Raw genomic sequence first — 19,295 nt, 5'->3', positions numbered from 1 at the left:
TGTGAATGTGTGTGTGTGTGTGTGTGATCAGCCCTCTGGCATGTATCTGTGAGCAGTAAGTCATGTCAGATTAGACTTGACAGCTGTGTTGAAAGTTACAAATACTCGTTCCCCTGTGGCCTATACCTCTCTCTCCTTTTCCTGCTCCTTTGTTTAGTCGCTCTCATTCAATGCTGTTAAATCCTGTGTGCAAGGACACGGAGTGTGTGTGTTGTGTGTGTGTGTGTGTGTGTGTGTGTGTGTGTGTGTGTGTGTGTGTGTGTGTGCTCTGCTGCAGCGTGACGGTCATGTGATCAGGAGAACTATCACTAGGCACTAACGTTTCTTTACACCCCCCCTTCTTTCCTTCTCTCCTTCTCCTATCTTTTCCCAACCCCCATCTTTTCCCACTTTAATTCTCTTCTTGCCTTCCTCTTCCTCTTCCTCTTCCTTCTACTCTTTCATCTCCCATTTTCCTTCCTCTGTTTCTCATCACTCAATTCCCTTCACCTTGCCCTCTACTTACTTGCTCTTCACTACTTCTGGTCTTATCTCCCTTTTCCATTTTTATTGCTTTTATGCTCTCAACCTTACCTTCCCTGCTTCACTCAACGGGTCCACCTCTCATTCCCTCCGGCACGCTTCTCCTTCCCATCCTTCCCCATCATTAATCTTCTCTTCGTTCACCTTCCCTCCCCCTCCCCCTCACTCAACCTCCCCCCTCTCCCTTTTTATTCCACTCTGTATTTTCTCAATTCTTCCCTCGATCCTCTTTTATTTCATTCAACAACCTCTCTCTACCTACTGTGTTTACTTCAACGTCCTTCTTCATTTCCATGTTTCATCTCCTTTTTTCCTTCCTTCATCTACAACCCCTTCCTTCCTCTTCTCTCCTCCCTTCCCCTGGACTATTCTCTTCTCTCCTTTCCTCATTTCCTCTACTCATTTTCTGTTCCATCTATCCTGTTCTTTTCACTTTTGCTCTTGTTCCTACAACTTTTCTTTACTCTCCCTTCACCATTTCTCCATTTGCTACCTTCTCTTCTCTCATCCGTTCTCATCTCTTTCTTTACCTCTTATGTTGTCGCACATCTTTCCACCCCTCCCCATATTTTCATCTCTCAGACTCCAAGCAGAACGGTGATGCGGCTGCCAGCGCAGCAGCCCTGGCCAATGAGGACTGCCCCACCATCGACCAGGTGCTTGGTGACGAGCGCAGCCCAGCCACCGGGGGCCTTGGCTCCACTGCCAGCCGCGAGCGCTACCCACATGACCGGGCCTGCTTCCTGCTGAGTGCCGGGGAGTTTCAGCGCACGACAGACGGGAACGTCCGGAAAGGTAGGAGGGCGGAGGGGCACAGGCGGAGGATTGAGGGGGCAGCACGAGGAGTGGTTCATGAGTGACAGCAGTGGGTTGTCGCTCAATGCATTATTTTGATTGATATGAATTGAAAGTGTGTGTAGTGTGAAGTCAGTCACATATGTTCCAAGCACACACACCCTGCACACACTGCACCTATAGGACGTGTCACGTACACAAACGGCCAGCTTGCAGAAAAACAGACGCAAAAAGCACAATCACACACACACTCACACACACCATGCAGACAACATGAAGATACAGTATGTTGTTCATAAACGTAGTTCAAAATAAAAGCACTCAACAAAGCACTGATTTATTACACTACAACAAAATTCATCAACACACACAAACACATTCACACTCTCCCTCATGCCCCTCCATCATTTTGAGTGACAAGCTCTGTGCTCGCTCCTTTCACACCGACCAACATGAACAGCTCTCTCCTGTGGCAAAAATGCCATATCAATAATCACGAAATGCCACTGATGTGCAATCCAACGATTTTGCCCATTCACACCTCTTACTACATCTGTAGCTATCCTGCATCTGTGCTGCAGAGCTACAGTACTGCAGAGGCTGCTGCAGCACAACCATCTGCACCGATGGTTGAAGTGACTGGATTGGCCCTGGTGGAAAACAAATATAACCATCCCAGTTTTTTTCGTGAATCGCGGTGAACTTAATGCCGTGTTCAGATTCTTCACCAAGGTGGACTAATAGTTACTCAGCAGCACAACATGCAGGATAATGCAGTGGTGGTCTATTCTGTATTGTGTGTTCATCACAGCTGATACAGTTCTTTTTGTTAATGCAGTAAAACTGCTTCATTTCAAAGCATTATTTGGAATATAATGTTTCCTGTGATCTTTTTGATACAGGGATCTAATAGGATACGATAACATTGGGAATATTTTATTTTGTTGCCGTCAACAATTCCCATGAAAAGACAGAATCCAAAAGAAGTCTAGCATCAGTTATTTGTTCAAATGGCTTATTTATATTTATCTATATGTACCTGACAAGGTATTCTGGTTCCATGTCCACACTTTGTTACTAATTTGATGATTATTATATTTTTGTCTAAATACATTTTTAACTATGCATGGCATATGCAATATTCGTCTTTTGTTGGGGTTCCAGAAAACAGAAGCAGTGATGTTTCTTCACCTGCCTTTGCGTGCAGGCTTTAGGTTAAGAAAGTTACACTGCGTCCATAAAGAAAATGTAGCATGAGGTGTTGCTAGGTAAACACCAACTGAAAGTCTGGTGCGCTGCGTTCAGGGACAGTACAAGAATGTAGGTCATCCATATTGTGAAGCGTTCAGCAACATTACAGAGAGCAGGTGCAGGAAACCCCTAGCCCCAGCTTTGTGATAGTGGAAAACCCGAGCTAAGCTTAAAGTTAGCTGGATCATCCACTGATGTCAGGTACAGGCCCCAAAACTTATCAGTCTAGTTTTTATCAAATACGATATGTTATTACGCATCTAGTTACGTTAAATCTGGTCTTTTAATGGGATCTGATATGTTGACAATAAGAAGAACAGAAAAATCTCTCCAGCCTCATCCTTTAACCCTAACATCAAGTGTTCTCCAGAACATTTTAGAAAATAGAACTATTTAAATCTCTTAGTGAACCCCCTGTTTTGAAATGAAACTCTTTGTGTTCTCCCTGTACATTTGTATAATTGTGTAAATTAGACCTTTTATTAATCTGATCTGGCAGAACAGACAGATCTGACGAGTGTCGTCCTGTTCTCAGTCATCACACCAGGCTTCTTCATTGTTCTGCTGTCTCTTCCTCCCTCTGTCACTCCATTTCACAGTTTTTTTTTCTCACTTTTTAATGATGAAATTCATGATTCGTGTTCATTCTTTCTTTCTCTCTTTCCTCCTCACACTAATCTTTCTCATTCCTGCTTTAATGTTTGTATTTCATCCTCATTTCCCTGCCTGCTTTGTTGCCCCCTATGTGTATGTGTATGGCTCCATTCTCTTTTTCTGCCTGTTTTATGCTATGATCTCTTTGTTGCTGATGCTAAGACAATTTAATTTATTTTCAAATATAACTCCCAACTTTTCAACTTCAACACCCTTTACTACTTTACATGTTCCCTGCATGCTTTTTGCACTAATTCAAACACACACACACACACACACACACACACACACACACACACACACACACACACACACACACACACACACAGTGGTTCAAGCTGGAGGGCCCTGTGCTACAGCAGCACCTCAGTGTTTATTCCACTTCCTCCTGGGTCAAAATGTAGATTAGATTAAATTAAACTATACTTTACTTCAAAATGAATAGATGATCAACTAAACAAGACTAAACTGGTCGAGGATTAGATTAGATTAGATTAGATTAGATTAGATTAGATTAGATTAGATTAGATTAGACAAAAAAAAATAGATGACTTATTAGTTAGTCATCTATTAATCTAGTAATTGGTAACTAAACTGAGGTTATATTACAAAAGAAAATTAGATTAGATTAAAGTAGAAATCATTAAACTGCACTATACTGTCTTGCACTATAAAAAAACAGGATCCACTAGGATCTACATGTGACTTCAAAAAGACAGTAAGAGTCTAATGTGGCTGGCACACCTGTTATTTGTTAGCTGCCAACATGTCCTTGCTGTTTTTTGGAGTATCTTTTACTTACACTACTCTTATACTGGAGCATTAGACGAATTAAGACTAGATGTGATTAGAGATCATGTGTTTAATCAATTCACATGCATTCAACGCTAACATGCATTCATCTGAAAAGCGGCAAAATTGTAATCTAGTGGGAGTTAACAGAGTGCACAAAATATCACATTAGTTTAAGGACAGTGAAGTGGAGCATATTCAAGTATGGAATATTATTATGAGCAAGACATGCACATACAATGGAAAGAAAAGAAAATAGGAAGAAAGAAAATACAATCAAGAGCCCCCTGTCCCAGAAATGGCATCAGGAAACACACAATGTAGTCTAGCCACACATACGCGCGCACACACACACACACATACACTCCCACAGATTGATTGCACTATCTTCACAACTTACACACACACGCACAGGTTAAATGTATACTGTTGCATGCAGGTTGCTTGTTACTTTAAGGCTTTAGCATCATACGATGAATATCAGTTGTTTGTAAGTTGGGTTTGGGGGTGGGTGGGGGGACATATGCATGGTATGTGTGTGTAGGTGTGTGTGTGTGTGTGTTTGTTTTGTCCATTCTTGATCTGAGCATTACCTTGTTTGTTTTATCTGATTCATGAAGTGGTCATTTCAGTTGACAGTACTATTATATTAACAGTCTCATTAATTCTCTATTGAGCTGATATATTATTACAATAATTTACATGATGCACTGGTTATGATGACCATATTACTACTGTGTGTAGTCTATATCTTCATTTCTTATAATTCTCATCATGTAGCATAAAGCCACTTACAATATATGTCTTTGCACCATAATAATTCGTGTCTCAGTTTTGCATCAGAGAGTGATTTTTGATATCACACTTTTCTTTAGTTATACCACATGATAAAGTTCCTACTTTATAACGCACTCGTGTGGCTGTGGTTAAACTTTGATGGGATCCGCATTTGTGGGTGATCTCTCTACAAAGTATTAATTTTTGTGGTTTTCTGTGCTGAAATTGTCCCATCTCATGCTCAGGCATTGTGACACATATACTGTAATGACACAGTCACACTCATGATTATCTACTGTAAAGGAGAACAGCCTTATTCCTGCAGTTTAAGACTGCAACACCTTAACAACACTTAACTGACACTATGTGTTCGTCTGCAAGCATGACTGTGTGACTAAATGCATGCTTCTATGTACTCTTTTTGTGTGTGTGCCTTCACCTTTTACACCTACAGTGTAATGTAGTCACCAAGAAGAACAGGTCATGGGATATGAGTGGGTCTAGAGGTTAAAGCTGACTGCACGGGTCCATGTCTGATGCGTGCTGTTGCTGTTGTTCTTTTGTTGTTGTGTTACTGTCTCCTTCCCCAGGTTGTGTCAGGTCATGCGTTTGTATGTTGGCTCTTGTTGGTCTGTGTTACACTATCCATCTGTCTGTCTGTTTCTCCATTTTTTTCTTTCTTTTTGTCTGTACGTCTGTCCTTTTCTGTGTATGTCTGTATTTTATGTGTAGCTGTCTTCCCTTCCTCCTGCTCCTCCTCTTCCTCCTCCTTTTCCTCCTCTCACCCGGTCTCTTCTCACTCTGGTACTTGCAGATAGGAGGGGTGGGGGCGGGTGGGCAGGTGATTGGGGTGGGGACTAAATGACTTACTATGATTCCCATGCTGTTTGTGGGAAGATGGTACCTGGTCTAGGACTCATTGTTCTATTGATCCAATATTAACAGAGAATCAAAACCAAAAAGTATTTTGCACTGAAATATTGTTTTTTAGAAAACGTATGACAAAATAGTGAAAAACAGCATATTATCAAATTAATAAATCAGGATTTAGAGACGGGTGCCAGAGTGAAAGTGACTGCTGCAAACTGGTTGGCCGGTTGCCCTACCTGACCAGTGAGAGCTGGTTGCTGATTGATTGGTTGTTTCCTCTGTCTTCTCCTCTGGAACTGAGCTCAGATCAGTTTTTACAGTGTGGTCTGCAGAGAGCACAGTTTTTTTTTAACAGACTTGGCTCCAACCTTTTGCATTATGGGTTTGGGTGGATTCGATCATTCAGGGGGGAAATGTTGTGTTTGATTTACGAAAGCAACAACAAAAAATGTCCAAAAAGTTCCCAAAGCACTTCTAATTGGAAACAATATCTTTGGTAGCTGAGCCATGTCGGACACTCTGTGCGGCTGGACTGAAACACTGACTGCTGTAGTGCTTCGAAGGTTTACTAGTACAAAGACACAATGAATCTACAGATAGACAAGCAAGGTGGGGAAAAAGAATGACAGACAAAACTTATCTTAAAAAAGAAACACACACATCTAGGTAAGTATTAAAACAACTTCGAAGGACTGTGGTGACTAGAGTAGTGGTGGCACAGTTTGCTGTGCTGTGATTGCCTGTGAGCTTTGTCTCTGCGCTCTCGAAGCTTCAAATCCACTGGCGAAAGAAACAACTTCTGTGGGAAATCTGTGCTTTATTTATCTTTTCTTTAGTTATTGTCTCACATTTTTCAGCTGGTCAAGATTCTTGGCAAGATAAATCAAGCACACCTCGTGAAACACGCATTTCAAACTGGTCGCTAGGCTTTCGCTTTAAAAGTGCCACCAGGGCTCTCTTCCAATTCGTTGACGACACTCCTCTTTCCTTCCTCCCTGCCTCTCGCCCTTGCTGACATTATTACAGATCACGCTGTACTTGGATAGGATTAATTACAGAGCTCGATGTCACTGCTGTCACTGTAATGCAGCGGTATCAGAACTGTGCGATGGGCAGGAAGAACGAAAGACTAGAGCATTTTGGAGGCCCTCTATCTATCTATCTATCTATCTATCTATCTATCTATCTATCTATCTATCTATCTATCTATTGCTATTTTTTGGGTTAGTAAGTTACTAATGATTCTGTCTTACTTACCCACTCCTTGATCATTTCCCCACCATCCTTTTTCTGTCTCCCTCGCTCTCGCTTTTTCTTCCTGTTGTCTCTCTTTCTCCTTATCTCCCCACTGTTGCTACGGAAACAGTGGACAGGGGAATTCTGGAACTTTTTGGGTCAAGGCTTGATGTTTGATTGCATTATTGACTGGCATGCCAAACTTTAGAGAAATAAGGAGAAAGATATGATTACTCATAGAAACTATACATAAACAGGAAACGGATCATTTCAACTGGTCATTGCAAAACAAGTCTTTAAACCTAGTAGGTAATAAGATAGGTTAAGATTATTAAATGATATTTACCCTACTGACCAAACAAAGAAGGTAAATTATGTCTGCTGAGTGCGGTGTTTTGCAGGTTCTTATATATTATAATTTCATGGAGCAAAGAGTGGGAGGGCTGTGTACAACAGATTGGGCCAATATGGAGTCTCATCCTATTTCTAGCTTTATTTCCATAAGTTACTACTAAAGTAGCTTTAAAATGGCCACTATCTGGCACAGTTCTGATAATAGTTTGGTTATGTTTAAGCAACTAAATCTGCTCTGTTAAGTTGACATATACTGTAGATTTTCTTCCTTCTGTTACACACCAAGCTGACATCAAAGAACTGTAAAGGCCAGAGACTGGTTGTTAAGTTGACTCTCATTGCCTTCATCTAGGCTCGAAAGATACATGGTAAAAACTAGGACAACAAATGCTCACTGATGTACAGATGCCAGTCAATGGCTGAAAGTGATTGGATAATGTGTCACTGGTCTGAAAACTGACAGATGGCCAGTCTAATGTCAGTAGGTAGGTGACTGCATGTCTGTTGATAAAGTCCGACCGTCCCACCACTTACAACCATGTGCCTACAAAGTTTTTGAGTATCATAGTGACATTATTAATGATGTAGTCACAAAAGTTCATTTTTTCAGTAATTAAGGACTGTTTGCCTGACAGAGATTTCAGAAGATTAGCATCTTCTCAAATGTAAATGTCTTATTAGGTAAGGTTTAAGACTCATGGAAGCCACTAATATGATGCAAGAACACTGGGATGGATATCAGAAAAATAAAAAATGCAATCTGATGTGACAGTTAAAACATACCAACAAACAAATACGGCTTACTAATCAGTTGTGTTACTGTATAGAAAACTTCAAAATCCACAGATTAAAACGTCACTGATGAGGATCAAAATCTGGTGCGAAGGTTTAGTCCCAATCTTTCCCAAACCTTGGAAAGTGAGAATTTTAAACTGAACTTTATCTGGTTGTTAATAGAATTATCGTTAATGTTCTTGTGTAGCAGTACTGTTGGTGTTTGAGTGTGCCTTTTCAGAAGAGGTATAACCTCTTTTGTTTTTAACTTGAAGCCATTAATCATGTGATTTTCCTGCTAAGGAAAATTACTAAGAAGTAATCCCAGCACAACACTGTCTTGCTTTGACTTTCTTTGGCTTTCTGGCCATCTCAAACGCGATCAGTGATCAGAGAGAGTGCCCTGCCTGTTAAAATGTAAAGAGGTGACTGCTCTCCCTCAAAACCAAATAAAATGAACTGCAGAGAGGTAGCTGTAGACTGAACCTTGGTGCAGTGCTGCTAGTGCCTCCAAAGGCCAAGATTGCTCATTACACCCTCCTCTCGACTGCGCGAGTTCCAAAGGCAGCAGACACACTCTGCATTATGATACTGTATACGTCTGTCTCCTCTTTCATTGGGAAACTTAATCAGAGAGTGGGTGGAGGTTGAATAAGGGAATGAAACGTTGCATTAATCACTCCCACGCTTTGTATTTCATGCTGTCTGTGACTGCCGTTCTGTCTCCCCTTGTTTTTTTCCCCCATAATTCTCTTTTTTCGTCTTTTTCTCCCTGTCCTCCCCCTCCTTGTTCTCAGTAGGAATAGTATTGATTCTCCCTAATGAAAGACAGATACCATTGGCAGGAAGTGACTTGGATTTTACTAAGGACCTCATTGATGTAGGCCTATGAGCCAGCTCTGTTGTAACAAAATGAAGTACTCTTCCTCTGTCCCTAACACTCCCTACCTTGATTTGTACCGCCACTGAACTTCATCTAAATTACCCTCTCTTTACCAGATTCCACTCTGTTGATGTCTGTCTGTATTTCTTTTACTGTACTTTTCTCCGCCTCTGGATCGATTGTCTTTAGAGTTGTGTTATTGGTGGTCAGCATCCCCAGAGGCCTGTTGGATTGCTCTCACATTATTTAATTTCCTGAGCACTACAGTACAACTGTGGAGCTGCAGTTGTGTCAGAAAGAGAATCGTGTAGATCAAGGACAGTGTAAAATTAACAGTTATGTGGATTATTGTTTTAGGTATAATGTTGAGTTTAATGTTGCTGAATACACTGTCTGTCCAAAAAAAAAGGGCCCCCTACTGTTATATTTTGTTGGACAGCGTTCATCTTTGATTACCTTTAGCATTCCTGTGGCATTGTTTCAATAATATTCTGAAATGTCATGGACTCCAATCTGTGAAAATGATGTGTTATGCTCCTGAACCACTATTTCACAATTTCAACCCGATGAATCCTGGCAGTGTCATCTTGGAATACATTTTTGTGCCATCAGAGGAAAAAGAATTCATTGGTAGAATAACGTGGTTATTCAGTATATACAGGCAGTCAACTGACCACGTAACGTTGCTGAACGTAGACCTGACCAACTGCAGCAACCCCAGATCATAGCACTGCCCCCACAGACTTGTACAGTAGGCACTAGACACGATGGGTGCACCACTTCACCCTGATGCTCCCATCACTCTGGAACAGGATGAATCTGGACTCATCAGACCACATAACCTCCTTCTTTTCGACAGTTCTTAACCCAGTTTTAGTAGTTTCATGTCTCCTTAGATGTTGCAAACTGCATCAGTCTGGGTTAAATAACTTATTGCCATCTGACACAGAATCATCCGTTCAGTAATTATCCAATGGAAGTCTCTTATCTATTTGCAAAGTTAAATTCAGGTGGTGACCTTTTTTTGGACAGACAGTGTATCTGCAAAGCTCTGTAACAATTACCTAAAAGACTTAAAATGTGTTGAAATTTGTCATCAGTCCTGCATTATCATTTTATATGATGATGATGATGATTAGTATGAGACTTGTAAGTGACACAGTAAATCAGGAAACACGCAAGTCTGTCTTGCACAGTGAACTCAGCACTCTGCAACTTAAGACAACACAAATATTACATCAATATAACAGAATAAAAAAAAGCACAAGAAAGTGACAAAGCACATTTACCACTCAAACAGCACATTAATTGCACACACACACACGGAAAAGAGCAAACCACAAGCAAAACATTGCAACTCTTAGCATCAGCTTAGCATGCTCTGGCAGTCAAAATGAACTTTTCATTGAAAAATGATTAAAAACAATAGTTGTGACACAGAAAGAGTGACCTCTTAGAAATATCTGCATTTGTGTGGGTGTAGATATTTTCTGGTTGTGGTTCTTTTTCTTTGTGTCTGAATTAGGAGCACCTGTAACAAGGCAAAACAGTTTCCCTCTGGGATTAATAAAGGTTTTTTAATCTTGAATATGATCATCTGATCATTTAATTTCAACCCCGCCCTCTAACCTTAAGCTCCTACACAACTACATTAAGGTGCTACTGCAAGAACAACATCACTGGATGCATTGTGTCACATTGTTTCTACATTTCGAGTGCCGCAGACTCAGACTCGACTCCAGAGGCCTGTGTGTAGTTATGTTTAAGCAACGAAACCAGGGTTTGGGAAAGATTGTGGTTTTGTTTAAAGGTAAAAGTCTGAAGGATGACTAAAAGTTAAAGTGCATTCAACGTTGATGCAGTTGTACATTCAACACAAATAATTATTTTTTAAAATTACCGTTAACCCCAGAAAATCATGTCAGGCTAAAAGACACAAACTCCTGAAATGAAAGTATTTCTTTTGTTACAGGGTGATGCACCCTGTATATATAAAATTTATATTACATTCTAATTTCTTCTCTTTGATTTTCTGTGCTTGTTCTCACATCCCATTAATGTCATATCCATGTTTATCATTAAGTGAAATAACATATACCATTTCCTTACACAGGACCGTCATTATTAGGTTTGTGTAATCATGGTCTGCTCTGTCCATGTTCAGCAACTTGCTTCATACTTAATGTTCTTTATGTTCATCTCTCTATCTCTCTCCGCAGAACCATAGTCTGGTTTGTGAATTCACCTGTGTTTTCATATTCATATCTTTTTGTCTCTCTATTCATGACATGGCATTGACCCTGTATTTTTCTATTCTTTCCGACGCTCTCTACTCTTGCTATGTCAGATGTAACATACATACACGTTACATTTATGTATGTATGTATGTATGTCCAGTATGTGTAACCTACCGAGTTGGTAATGTCATTTTGCATTGTTATGTCTGTATTTGATCCAAATACATGTATTATCCTGACAGTCGCAAATCCACATGTGGTTTCATTTGATACAATTAAACTGATCAGTGTGTGTGTGTGTGTGTGTGTGTGTGTGTGTAAGTGAGAGAGAGAGAGAGAGAAGTAATCAAAGCTAAAATGAATGCGTATTTTGCAGTAAACAGAAACACATGTTGATATGTTCTTTGCATGCAGATTGTTGTTGGGATAATATTAGCTCTGGTTGTTCCCTACTGTGTACTCTCCCTCACTCCCAGACCTCTCCCTTCCCCTTTTTCCCTCATGCCCTCCTTTTCCCTTCCTTGGCCTTTCTGCCTCCCTCGTTCCACCGCAACCCTTACATTGCTTTCTTTTTTCATAGGTTTCTCTATATTCTCCCTTTTCCTGTAGATACCCCATTACTGCATCAAGTACAGATCATAGACCAAATTATTAATCATAGTGAAAATTGTAGAAATCACAGCATATTGGCATGTATGATGATTCTGTACTTCACTGCTCTACCACGTGGAGTTGTCAAATTGAGAAGATGGTAGCTACTTTAATAATAAGCTTCTGTCCACAAATCTCCTAATAGTGTGAATAAGTACAGGATTATCTGGTGATACCCCACTACTCTGAACAAATCTGTTGAGAAGGCCAAAACCAACACCTAGGTATCCATAAGCTTCAGTGTTACACTGAATCACATGTTCCTACACTACCATGATCCCCCACTGCAGTTTATCTTGACATAAGTCAATCCACACCATCCACCTGCCACAAATAATCACTAGAGCATCAGATGTGGATTAGTCTGCTGCTGTACCAGACTTTGGACCCTTTCTCATATATTTAAACCTTAGGTAAGATTGTGTCTGTTAATATGTATTAACACACAATTTCACAGGAGAACTGGACAAATTTAAATATTTGACCACGTGATGGTGAATATTTAGTCAAAGAATGTGACTACAACTCATATTCATGGAACTTGGATTTATCCTGCAAAACTAATCCATCTTATAGATATAGAAAGGGATAGTTAGTCAGGAAGTAGATGGAAGTGAAAATTGAAGTTTATGTAACATTCCCACCTTAATTAAAAAAGTTGATTGAAATTGATCGCATTAACATTTAGCATTATTTTTTAAAATTGCATATTACATTACTTGTAGAAACTGTACTGTAGAAACATTGAAATATAACAGTCATTTCCCAGGTAGCAGTGTAAATATACAGTTACCTCATCCCATCCCAGTCACTGTCCGCTCTGCTTCTCCCTCTTCTCTCCCCCTGGCCTCCTTTCCCCATCATCCTTGTACCGCCCTCCTATCCCTTTCCCTTCCTTCCTCCCTCATATCTCCCCATCACGTTCTAACACTGGTCTATCCATCCCATCCTCAGGCTATCCTCCTCAGTCTCTCCCACTGCGTTGTGTTACTAAAGTCTGACTGAGTGGAGGTATGTACAAACGAGTCACTGCCGAGACACCGCTAACTGCTAAGCGACTGCTAAGCGACTGCTAAGCTTCTCGCTTTGGCTTTCAGAAGAATCAGTGAGACACTTTTTCAAACACAGAACTGCCTTAAGAAGAATAACTGCAATTATTAGTAACATGCTGTTTATCAAGCTTCTTTTAATCTATTAATTCAATGGAGCTCGTAGCCTAGGCCTCCGTGGAACAGGTGTTTAAGCCGACATTGCCCTGCACAAAAGCCACAAAATTCCTGCATGCTGGCTTATTAGGTGCTAGCGAGCCACTTAAAGGGACACAACAAAACAATGAACGCTGTGTCTATGCAAAGAGTGTCCTCCCAGGAGCAGCACGTCAGCAGAGCAACAGCAGCTGCTTTGGTGCTGCATGTTGAAGCACAGTACAAAGCGTAGGTCACCTGTTCAGAATACACATAAAAGATATATATAAGGTTCCATTTACATGCGCACAGCGCGGGAGACGATGTCAAGGCTGCGAAGACAGCTGGACTAATTAAAATAGGAGGGCATGAGTTGGAAGAGATGAAACACTGAGATAAAGTATCCTGATGTTCTCTCTGAATACAAACAGACAGGATGTTTATTAATCCTCAAACCCAGCTCCTGTTGAAACTGCGAACAAACACATTGTGTGTAAACTTTTATGCATGACTATCTTAGTTAACTTTTCAAGTCATCATTTCTGTTTTAAATGTATCCAGCACTGTATAAACATTCTCCCTACTTTCCAAAAATAATATTCTGAATGAGAAGACATGAAAAAAATCCAAAACAAATATTTAGTAATAACTTAGTAACAACTACCCATTTCATGAATTATAAAAAACAAAACAATGGTTTAGAGAGCTCCATCAATATCATTTTATCCCACAATTGGTTTAAATTAACTGCCCAAAATATGCATTACAACGGGTTAATAATCTTGATGAGGTCTCATATGTGTGGCGTACTCTGTAATGTGTAATTTCGTGCTTGGTAAACACATTACACCAATTTTGCACGCTAGTGCCACTGGCTGATAGCACTCCTAAAACTGGGGAATAAGTAGGATTAGTAACTGCACTGCTGATAACTGCATTTCAAACTGTAATCCCTGACAGCACTGGACAAAGTAATTACATTACCCTAACACGTTTCTCGGTGCTGCATCGCTGCCTGGCACAGTAGATGATGAGAACTGTTCAGTCAATGAAAACATTTCATCAACTGCAGCTGCAGGATAATGTAAGATGAAATAGCTTCAAAGGCATTGAGCACGACACGCAGCACATATAGTGGCAGATCACAGGCGGAGTAAAGCTGCCTCATGCTGCGTCTGCTGCAGAACAAACTGCAGAGCCTCTCATTATGGATGCTAAGCACCTTTCAGCTCGACTTTGTGTACAGTGAGAGCCACACCAGAAGCAGCCACTGCATTTAAATCTTTAAAGCGCCGAGACATGTAAAAACTGATCGATAACGTGCTCTGTTTTCTGGTTGTGTCGCAAAACTGTGCTCATAATCGCAATCGTACTCATTAGTTCTCTGATGCTCTGTTCACTATGAACTGCTGCTGTATGCTAGACACTGAACCTCACTGATCCAAGTCAAAAGACGACTGCTGCTGCTGCACTATGTGTGTGTGTGTGTGTGTGTGTGTGTGTGTGTCCCAATCAGCTAAAAGCTGCAGTGCTGCTGATTTATTCCTGTGGTTACAGGACTTGACGTTGCAAACGCAGCTATTTAAACAGAGCAGAATGTGTGCTACACACACAAATACACAACTGTTGTACCATCTGCCATTCTCAGGAAACAATCTCTAATCCATTACTTACTGCAAAAACATACAGTCTACAGTTTATTGAATAGCCAGGTCTTTAGAACATCACGACCCAGATGTGTCATCATTGTATCTAGTACCTAGAACGCCTCCTGAGGTTTGAGCAGTATCTCATGGAGCGATTCTTACTGGTCATACATTTACCAGCAAGCATTTCATACTACAGTATATTATTGTAACTTGTGCCGTCTTTGTGCAGCAAACAGACATTGACATTATTCTTTAAATTCATTCTTCATTTTGTGAACTTGAATTTGAACAAATTAATTATGGCATATGTCACACTTTGTGTCCAGCTAAGCGTCTGTTCTTGATTCACCCACTCTTCCTACAGGTCACTTTAACTTCTGAGATGTTTTCAGGCATCGGTTCTGCAAAGTGAACAGTGCACCATCACTCCTGTGTCACACACAGCACCCTGAAGCGTCTCTGCAGTCCACCCAGCAGACAGACATGTAACGTGTGCTCATACATAAAAGCAAATATTGACAATAAATCCTAGTGTGAGAGGAATATCAATTATCATTATCAGATTGTCACCATCTGTAGACTTTCTGACTTTCTGAAAACATGCCTCCTAGTCTGACATCTGTCTGTGAGCCGTTTAGGATTACCACCTGTTTAGAATAACACACATTTTATCTCAATTCTTAGTTCTGTAAATGCACATTGAGTAGGCAAAAGAAAAGTGATGAAGAATTTCCTCAAGGGACCACCACAACACATTAGGGAAGGATGAACGTGACAGAAGACCCGGAGGCATCCTCGGGCTGCTTTTGGTAGTTGGCAAAGTAATCTCACCACATCTGTTAGCAGCTGTAGTTCAGCTGTTTCCATTTTTCAGAGGGCATTTAGAACTTCCCTGTGCTGGAGCCTCAGAAAAACCTAACAGAACTTCTTTTTTTTATCCCCAAAGGGTCTTTATCCATACAAATTTAGAAACAATAACAATAACCTAATCAGAATTGTCCTATTTTTGGCAGTAATAGTACATTTCAACCTTGCCTTGCAACCTTGTTCAGCATTACTTGTACTGTACTGTGAAGCATGACCCCAACCAAACATTAGCTTATTCATATATTTACACAGTCATAGATTTTGGCCTGCAAGTGTGCAATTCATACAGACAATCACAGAGCCGGACACTTGAAAGAAAGCAGGTGCACCAAAACCAGCTGTGTTTTTATTTGAGTGAATTAGCAAATTTAAATTAATAAAGTGTTCTTTCATGCATGTGTCAGATTGCTGTGGCTATACCTCCTACAGTTCTGTACTACATCTTGACTACACCTTCACTGGCTGGGATGTCATGACTCAGGAACCATGTATTTTTATTTTTTATTGAAGAGGAAGAGCTTTTAATAAACCACTGATCTATCAGCATGATGGGAGGATGTGCTGTATTTCTAAATACTGTGATCAGACTATACAGATGTCTAACATCTGATACATGAGCGAGAGTGAAACTTTGACAATGACAATACACACACTAGAGCTGGAATTACTACTTTCCAAGTGATACAATAACATATAAATCACTTCACAATCATTTCTGAAGGGCTTTCACTGTCATACACCCTTCACACCCGTAGAGTACAGAGATGAGGCGAGTACAAGCCGACAAGCCATGACGAGTCGTACATGGTATGTGACGTTCCCAGCTGATCTATACATTTGCAGTATTTGTTGTTTGCATATTCAGCTCTTGTGGATGATATATTATCTGTCAGTGTTAGCCCGATGCGTGACTGGCTGTATGTACTGCATACAAAGCTAAGTGCATTAGTCTATAACCAGCCCTATTGGTAGCTGTGATAAATTAAATTTAACTAACCTTAGCTGAAGTTCAATGCTAACCTGCTCAGACGACAGTTTGCTAAGTCAGTGTCCACCTTGTAAGTACAGTATTATATTGTATTACACTGCGTAGGTATTAATTTGTGGTTGTTTACATGAGTTGCTAAACATGGGTGATAACAGCAACATTCACAACACGCAGCTGTAAAACTGAACCAAATCAATAAGACCACAATGGTTATCAACAAACAGAGAGATCCATCATAATAGAGGTAGAGTGTAGTCCCAGTAGATACTATAGTGTAACTCAATGCCAAAGATAGTATCCATTTACTCCAATATTGTCTTAAATTTCAACAATAGTGACATACTTGTAAAGTAAACAAAAAATCTGAAGTTGTATAAAAAACTAATTTATGACTGTGCATAAAAAGAGCTTATTCGTGACAGACAGAATGACTTTTTTTCACAATTCAAATCTAACACTGAACCCTGAATATTTTTTAGTACTGTACTCTGTAACTCTGTTGGCATATATATATATATATATAGGTGATTCCTATTCTGTCACTTTTCATTTGAAAACTCCGTTCAGCTGCCTACAGCTGCATATAATTTGATTTAGCAAGCTTATGTCTTCTGCAAAGGTTTTGCCTCTTACTGTGACCTGATCTAATGTTGATGGCTGTGTTAATGTTAGTCATCTGTCGTTCAAAACAAATCTATGTAATGGGGATGTCCACCTCTGCAGTCTCTTTTAACCACCTGTTAGCAGCCACTTTTTTAAGACATCTCAAGGCTGTCAAACATATTAGTGGGAAAAATTACTGACAAATTTTATGTTGTATACTAAAGCATGAAAATCTCTTGGACTGATATTATTCACTGACCTTATATCACAAAATAACCATTCAAACAATTTATAGACTTTTAGGACTTACTACTATGGTACTTTATCACAAGTGATGACAAATATGACAGTTGCCAGGAAGACTAATAGCATATTTTTGGTAGTATGCTGCCTTAGAAATGGTCATTTGTCAATCATTTCTCCATGCTAAAGACAAACAAGAACAACTTTCTACTATGCCCTGACATCTCCTGCCCTCTCTTGGACTTCTGGTGGTTTGGATGCTACAAGGTGAGACACAGCTTCATGCCCAGGAGTCACGTATCCTCCACCTTATGCAATCCTTCCATGGCACAACCCAGGCATATATATCAAACTGCTTTTCAAGGTTACCTCTGATTTTTCCCCCCCTGTCATCGGAAATTCGACTTCAAACCTTATGGAAGGCTTCTCATGTCTAACAAGCAACATCTTTTTTTTATATTCCCAAGTTCAACAGGCTTGTTGGACATAGTTACTGTTTCTGTTACTGCTAATGTTGCTATATTTGTGGTAAGGTTTAGGAAATGGTCAATTACCCCATTCATGTAAGATAATCTACTGGAAATGTGTGCTAGTATAGATTGCTGGATGACGTCACGTCCCGCCCCGTGATGAAGCAGTGTTCTCATTATAATGTAAAAGAAGCCTAACGTCTGAACACAGTGTGATTACTGTGTGATGTTGGTAATGTTTGCATGATGTATGTAGATATTGACCAACACTGTTAACGTTGTTGCTGTCTTCCTGTTGTTAGTGTCTCAAAGTAGGACTGCAGAGTAGTTCATCTACACAACCAGTTGAACTGTTGTTCATGTGAAATCCAATGTTAAGCATTCCTACTTTTAAGACACCAATTCACTCCATTCTATGCTTGGATCCTTTATGATGTGCTGGGTTTCCTGGACCACTTAGCACAGTAGACATGACTATTAGTTATTGTTATGATGAAAGGCTCCAAGATGGATATTATTCCACCAAGAAAATCTAAACAACATAGGGTTTGTATTTTAGGAAATCCAGCACCCATTTCTTGACCAGCAGACTGATGTCTCGAGTTGCATTTTACACTGACATGTGTGGCAGCAATAAAATCATTGGTGGGGGGGATACATTAGTGTGTATAAAGTATCTACAGTCACTTCCTGTCCTTAGAGGATCAAAGAATCATGGATTATAAAGCACAAGTCTTCCATCTCACAACCAGAGGGCACAAAACAGAGGCCAAAATACAGTAGTAGTGGTGATGCTGGCAAATCCTAATATATTGATATGAATAAATCACATTATGGGGAGAGCGGGGACGTGGTAAACAAAAAATTAAAAGACAATCAAGAGGGAAGTTGTACAAAAAATGATCGTGCATTCAGTGGCACATAAGTGTTTTTCTTCAGATGTTGAGAAAAAAAAAATTATCAGCTATCAGTTTACTTAGACAGTTACTTTACTTAGTTATAAGTGACATCAGTAAAGTTCTTCGTTAAAATCTTCAGCAAATTCTAACCAAAATGTTGAAAGGTCACCTGACTCTGTCACTCAAGTCTCATCACAACACCATTAAAACCTTTAATACGTCATCAGCCTCAGAACTTAACTTAGATTACACTTGACAATGACTTTGGAGAGGGTTCTTTTTCTTCCGTCAGTCTGCTTGTCTGTCTGTTTCCTGTTAACAGAAACCTGTAGTACCTACCAGTAAACTGGCTAAAACACCTGGGATCTGAGATCTAAGTGTCTGTAGTAAAGTCAAGTTATTTCAGATCAGAGTATTGAGAAGGGTTGTTTGTGTTTCTAACTGTGCTCAGCTCCAGATGATTTACCCACCTAAGTTGCTCCGAGTTTCCCAAAAACCATTAAACCACAGAGTTTGGCTTTGTTCCTGAATAAAATGTAACACTTCTGATGTACTTTTGGGAATCCCAGAGCAGTTAGTGCAGTGGATGTAAAATG

General features: G+C 40.0%; 1 protein-coding gene across 2 annotated transcripts in view; it reads left to right on the top strand.

Moving 5' to 3' along the window:
* The window catches only part of LOC113160664 (potassium voltage-gated channel subfamily C member 1-like), a 51,200-nt gene that overhangs the window by 31,220 nt on the left and 685 nt on the right, over positions 1–19,295 (top strand). Inside the window, exons 4-5 of one of the 2 annotated variants that reach the window (XM_026358041.1) lie at positions 1,105–1,317; positions 5,382–5,402. In XM_026358041.1, coding sequence (XP_026213826.1) covers positions 1,105–1,317; positions 5,382–5,402 — 234 coding nt within the window. The remainder of the gene's footprint in view (positions 1–1,104; positions 1,318–5,381; positions 5,403–19,295) is intronic. The other variant, XM_026358033.1, reaches the window with a different exon arrangement.

The sequence above is a fragment of the Anabas testudineus genome, chromosome 8, assembly GCF_900324465.2.
Source record: "Anabas testudineus chromosome 8, fAnaTes1.2, whole genome shotgun sequence".
Classification (NCBI taxonomy): domain Eukaryota; kingdom Metazoa; phylum Chordata; class Actinopteri; order Anabantiformes; family Anabantidae; genus Anabas; species Anabas testudineus.
The sequence above is the reverse complement of the archived record's forward strand: the minus strand, read 5'-3'. Positions and strand labels throughout refer to the sequence as shown.